General features: G+C 37.5%; 1 protein-coding gene across 7 annotated transcripts in view; it reads left to right on the forward strand.

Moving 5' to 3' along the window:
• The window catches only part of prr12b (proline rich 12b), a 64,256-nt gene extending 57,576 nt beyond the window's left edge, over window positions 1-6,680 (forward strand). For 5 of the 7 annotated variants that reach the window (XM_082530412.1, XM_082530414.1, XM_082530413.1 and 2 more), the window contains 3 exons: window positions 82-213; window positions 4,594-4,689; window positions 5,216-6,680. In XM_082530412.1, coding sequence (XP_082386538.1) covers window positions 82-213; window positions 4,594-4,689; window positions 5,216-5,350 — 363 coding nt within the window. In that variant the 3' untranslated portion in view covers window positions 5,351-6,680. The other 2 variants (XM_082530415.1, XM_082530416.1) reach the window with 2 other exon arrangements.
• Window positions 6,681-6,750: the final 70 nt, after the last annotated feature.

The following is a 6,750-nucleotide window of genomic DNA, read 5'->3' on the forward strand; positions in this document are numbered from 1 at the left end:
CTTTGCAGAAATCTGATTCTTTGTGGCCTTAAGCTAAACGTGACCTTTGTCTCATGACGCCAATTTACTTTCATCATCCAGGAGGCTTTACATATATTCCCCAAAATGACAGCAGATCCTGTGGAATCTGGAGTTGTCAAAGTTCACCTTGGTGGGGAGGGCTACAACCGCAAGACTCTCAACCAAATCAAGAGGAGCATTCCTAAGCAGCAGGTGAGAAAAAGCTATGACGCTGCACATTTATGTAGTCAATACCCTGTGCCTGGTGTTACAAGCTGAAAGGCAATCTGTTGTTATCCAACAGCTGTCTAATCGCTCTGAAGGTTTTTCAAAGTTTTTCTTTTGACCTTGGCTGCTTTTTCACTAATTTTTAGTCCATTTTTAGAGGAAATATTTTTTTGGTTGTGGAACACTGACCTATGGATCATTCAAGTATAAAAAGGGATTTAAGCCAGTGGTTTGGGGGATCTTGTCAAAATTGACGAAATAATGAAACCATAAACCTACAGTCAGATTTTCATCCACCATACATTACCATCTGGAATGCAACTTATTGGCAACAGCTTTATTTTTCAGCATGACAGTGACTTCAACATTACTGAGGCAGTGTGTAATGGTCTTGAAAGAGACCTGAACAAAACGCAACCCAACATCCAAAGAAGAACTTTGAAGGTCCTTCAAGAAGCCTGGAGAATCATTCCTGAAGACGACTTAAAATAAATACAGGGTAGCTTGCCTGAGAGAGTTGTGTTGTGAGGCTGTGTTGAAGAATAAAGGTGGTCATAACCAAATATTTACAGACTGTCAAGCTCTTTAGAATTGTACAAACTCTGGTTTTACCTTATATAATGCATTTCCCATTTTCCTAACGATAAAGAAATAATGGACTCAAAACTTTTGCACACTACATGAGTACATCATCACACCAGTTAGTCTGAATCTTTTTAATAATTATTATGTGCAGGGCATATGTCAGAGGCAAGATTTAGAAAAATCCACACAGTTCAGTACAGTCAGTACAATTACAATCAGTAAAAGAAAAGCATATAACCTTTTGTAGACACTAAGGATATTTCTATTGACTTTTTCACAAACATTTTTTGTTAGTTTAAATCTATTTTAAAAATTATAGGTTTTATTTTTATTTTAACTAAATAAATAGTTTAACACGTTTAGGTTTAGTTTTTGTTAACTATAAAACCCTTCACCATCACCAGAGGGACCTTTTTTTAATTTTAATGAAAGAAACTGTTACATTTTTTGTAAAAAGGAAACATGAATCTTGTGTCCTGTCTTCCTCCCCTCACCCTCAGCTGGTAGCGGTAGCTCTCCCTCCCTGAGCCTGGTTTTGCCGGAGGTTTCTTTCTGCTAAAAGGGATTTTTCTTCCCACTGTCACCAAAGTGCTTGTCTACAGGAGTTCATACAATTGTTGGGGTTTTGTCTGTGGTATTATGGGCTGTTTACCTTACATTATAAAGCACCTTGAGTTTCACCTTCAGTTTTATTTCTTTGGTGCAATATAAATAAAACTGAATTGAATTGAATTAAACACAACATCACCTCAAGGGTTAAGAAACATCACAGTTTTGTTAAATACTTAGGTTACCTACTATGTGTACAACTTTCTTTAATTCAGTTCAGTTCAATTCAATTTTATTTATACAGCTCCAAATCAAAACAATAGTCGCCTCAAGGCGCTTTATATTGTACAGTAGACCCCAGAGGTGTGGACTCGAGTCACATGACTTGGATTCGAGTCAGACTCGAGTCATTAATTTTATGACTTTAGACTTGACTTGAAAAAATGTTCTAAGACTTGTGACTTGACTTGGACTTTTACACCAATGACTTGGGACTTGAATTGGACTTGAACCGGTTTACTTGAAAAGACTTGATATTTTACCCCAAATATAAAATTTAACATGCATATTATATAGAGATTGAAAATGTGACGTCATTCACGGGTAGAACCGCAAAGGATTCTGGGAACTCGTGGCAAGCGGTACTAGCGCACGCAGGCTTTCAATTAAAATCAGTTATACAGCGATAAAAAGAAACACAAAAATGTCAAGAAGCTGTTGTATTATTAACTGCAATAGCCGGTCGCATGACAGCCACGGGAAGCCGACGGGTAAAGAGATCGGTTGTTATCGGATTACGTCGTTGAAGAGAAATTGTTCGAGCCATGTTTCCAAAGTAACAAAGACGCGACGGATGGCCTGGATTGCAGCCATTCAAAGATCAAATATAACGTCCCAGAACATTCCAGCTCACAGGTTAGTCTGCTCCAAGCATTTACACGAAGGTCAGTCTGCTGTTGTAGTTAATACGTCATTTTCATAACATAATTGGTGATATAGGTTACAAGCAAGTCTGGCGCTGAACAGAAATTGTCGCGCTATGCTCCTTTGTTTATTGTGCATAAATAGTGAATTGTCCTGACACAATATTGCGTTTCGCTTCTGTTATTATGGTACATTGACAAAAACATATACTTTTATTCACAGGATAAAACAGGTTTTTTGTATCACTAATTGCCCAGTACGATTACAGCATACAGTATTATTGTCACTGCTACATTTCTGTGATGCTACCAGAAATTATTTCCACTACTAATTAATTACCGTTGAGCTCAAAGGTCCTATTAATAAACGGTTAACGAATGTGTATTTATGACGACAATTTGTGAGACTGGTAAACTTATGATACGTACGATGGTCTTTACTTTCTACACGGTGCATTTCAAGGTCCTGTACCCATCCGTCGGTAAACTGTACCTGGGCTTGTTGCAGTGACCTGAAGTTACTAAACTTCATGAGTGTGTGCACTCACTCCAAGAACCGTATGATTATAAATATGCATATAAATATGCTAAGATGAGATAGCTGACTTCATCTAACTAGCAAATGTTTTCCAGGCTACGTTGGTGATTCAGTTTTTTTTAATATGTATGATATTTTTGTCATGCGATTTTTAAAGCCGGTCCTACAACCGCATCCAAGAATAACATGCAGCTTATCTCAGAACTGTCGGTGAAAATTATTCTTGGAGCTAGGTTTAATTGAGCTGCATTTTAAAGAGGTGCAATTTCACAATTTGTGTATATTTTCTAAGTTCACTATTTTGTCATGTGTTGAGAAAAACACAGATTAAAAAATTACATGGTCTAATATTTACATTTAGCATAACTGCAACATTATTTTTTCGTTTTTTTTTTTTAAAGACTCGAAAGGACTTGAAATTCAAAGTTTCAGACTTGTGACTTGACTCGGACTTTTACACCAGTGACTTGAGACTCGACTCTGACTTGCCTGACATTACTTGAGACTTGACTTGAGACTTGAGGATAAAGACTTGAGACTTACTTGAGACTTGCAAAACAATGACTTGGTCCCACCTCTGGTAGACCCTACAAGCATACATACAGAGAAAAACCCAACAATCATATGACCCCCTATGAGCAAGCACTTTGGCGACAGTGGGAAGGAAAAACTCCCTTTTAACAGGAAGAAACCTCCAGCAGAACCAGGCTCAGGGAGGGGCGGGGCCATCTGCTGTGATTGGTTGGGGTGAGAGAAGGAAGACAGGATAAAGACATGCTGTGGAAGAGAGACAGAGGTTAATAACAGATATGATTCAATGCAGAGAGGTCTGTTAACGTTGAAGCCTAATCTTGAAAGTAGAGATAGTGTCTGTCTCCTGAATCCAAACTGGAAGCTGGTTCCACAGAAGAGGGGCCTGAAAACTGAAGGCTCTGCCTCCCATTCTACTTTTAAATACTCTAGGAACAACAAGTAGGCCTGCAGAGCGAGAGCGAAGTGCTCTAATAGGGTGATATGGTACTACAAGGTCATTAAGATAAGATGGGGCCTGATTATTTAAGACCTTGTATGTGAGGAGCAGGATTTTGAATTCTGGATTTAACAGGAAGCCAATGAAGGGAAGCCAAAACAGGAGAAATCTGCTCTCTTTCTAGTCCCTGTCAGGACTCTTGCTGCAGCATTTTGGATTAACTGAAGGCTTTTCAGGGAGTTTTTAGGGAGTCAGGTACTTCTGATTAGAGACCTTAGTTTTCACAGGAGCTACAGTATCCAGAGTCGTACGTAGTGAGGAGGTAAAATTATTAACAAGATAATCGACCTCTGTTGGGGTAGCGTTCAGGTAGCTGCTCTGCTCTGTGTTGGTACAGGGCATTGAAGATGATAACAGTGGGTGGATTATATTCTTAAACTTAGTTACAGCGCTTTCAGAAAGACATCTACTGTGATAAAGTCTACTCTCCACTGCTGTGTAATCAATTATTGTAAATTTAATGTTATCAGGAAATGATCAGACAGGAGAGGGTTTTCAGGAAACACTGTTAAATGTTCAGTTTCTATGCCATATGTTAAAACAAGATCTAGAGTGTGATTAAAGTGGTGGGTGGGTTCTTTTACATTTTGAGAGAAGCCAATTGAGTCTAATAATAATATCTAATAATAATCTTGTGTTGCTTTGATCATTAGTTGTACTTTTTCAAATAATACTGTAATTACTAAGATGAAAGACTTTAGTAGAAAGAAACTCAATTCTTTTTCTATCACCATTTTCAGGATATGAAACTTTCGATTGACATTTGCCGGATATACAGTCTGTATCATTCTCTTCACCACTACAAATATCACACCTTCCTGCATTGCAAGAAGGAGGTAAGGATTTTGCTGCACTTTTGCTATAATACCCAGTGTGTATTATATTAGGGATACAATAAATGATATAACATAAACCACCTATATGGCTGGTTTAACAAAGTTACTGAAGTTCCTGTTGGTCCCACGTGCACATGGGGATCGGGGCTTTCAGGCACCAAGCCTGTGGAGCTCTCTTCCATTGTCTTTACACTGTCCAGACTCCGTTGACTCTTAAAAAGCAGCTGAAGACATTTCTATACAAACAAACTTTTATTTAATTTGATCATTGTGTTATATTATTATTTGTATTTCTGATTTGACTGTTTGCACTTTGTGATCTTTATCTGTGAAAAGTGCTATATAAATAAATTTGACTTACTTACTAACCGCATAAATTTAAAAGCTCTCCAGTCCTTTGTAGCTTCTTTGGAACTACAGAGTGACAACACTGATGTATAAGTGTGAACACACACACTATATAGACATTATTATTAGCCATGATACTGTATGTAGGTACTTAACATAACTGTTGTTTTCTGACTAGACAGACAATATAGAGCAGGCAGCGGAGGACCCTGGCCAGGAGGAGGTGGTGCAGCAGTGTATGGCGAACCAAGGCTGGCTTGAGAGCCTCTTCAGTTCTTTCATGGAACTGCTTACTCTTAGTGCAAAGACCTAAAGGACGATCACAACCTCTGCCTCCAAAAACAAACATCCACCTGCAGCATTAAGTAGGTGGAGGTGTTCAGAATGTGTGAAACAAAGCAATCAGAAACTGGACGCCAGAAATGCAACGAGAGTGGCCCCTATTTTTTTTTAAAGGGAAGGTTACCATTGTAAGTATTTGCTTTATTGCTGTGTCCAACTATTGTACCAATTTATGAAGGCTAGTGAACTATTGGAAAGCAATGGATTTCCCCAAAAGTCAATGAAAGATTATTTGATTAGAACTACAAAGCTGACTTTTGTCAGGACTTACACAGCATGGATATATATGTGCAAGCTGTCTTTTATGTAAGTATGTAAGTAAAATATGTATTTAATGTGGTTTGTATAATTTACACAAATCCATTTTTTAAATGTACTTTTCTCAGATGGAATTGTTTGCAGTTCACATTTTTGAAAAATGTTTTATAGGTGTAAAACCAAATGGCCCGTATGCAAAGCTAAGCTAAAACGAATGGTTTAGTGAGATGAAAGTGAGGTTTAAAAAGACAGTGTGAATGTCTTTTCTTTCTATCTGCATCAGAAAAAAGCAGGACGATAATATATTTAAAACCAAATCATGATGTTTCTGTTTGTTCTTCAGCAGATAATGAATGATTGGGATTAATTCCCTTAATGAAGAAGAATACAAAAAGAATGAAGTACTGCTTTCTTAAAGGAAGTATGAGTTAAAATGATGATAAACCCTTAATATCAGTATTTAATGTCATATTTTTTATCTGTTTGCTGCTGAGTTTTCCTATAAGTTGAACTCTCTGAGGATATTCTTGCAGAGTCTGATTTGTAAATATTGTACAGCTACTTCATCCTCTAGTTTCCAGTGGCTCTTCAGTACATGCAATTGCTGTATTGGACATACTGCATTAAAACTCTGAAAATAACAAATGCCCCAATGAATCAATAGCCTTGAGCTGAAGTCTTTTCAAGAATGTTTGCATCATAGCTAAGTGGATTTTAGCTAATGCAAAGGCACTGCCCAAACGTTTGAATTGATGTATTTAAGTTTACTGTAGATAGCATCACTTTAAAACAACTGTTCAGTTGTGCTGTACAAGGCAGCAGTGTTCCTTCTTTTTCTGTAATTTAGCCTTACTCTTTGTTGAGAGCTCTAACAATAGTTCATCCATCAGACATTCGAAAGCATGGGGTGGAGTACAGTTTATTTATCTTCCTCTCAGGAACTTTGTATCTCAAGCAGGAATCGTGTGATGCAAATCCAATTCAGCATAGAGTCCTAGTAAGGATTATTTTGTAATCTGTTTCTCTAAACATGATACACAAGGACATTAAACCTAAGCAGTCCACAATATGCAAATGAATACTGACAAAGCTCCAGGTCAGTGAGAGAAAAGG

The sequence above is a fragment of the Aulonocara stuartgranti genome (assembly GCF_965226115.1).
Source record: "Aulonocara stuartgranti genome assembly, chromosome: 4".
NCBI lineage: Eukaryota > Metazoa > Chordata > Actinopteri > Cichliformes > Cichlidae > Aulonocara > Aulonocara stuartgranti.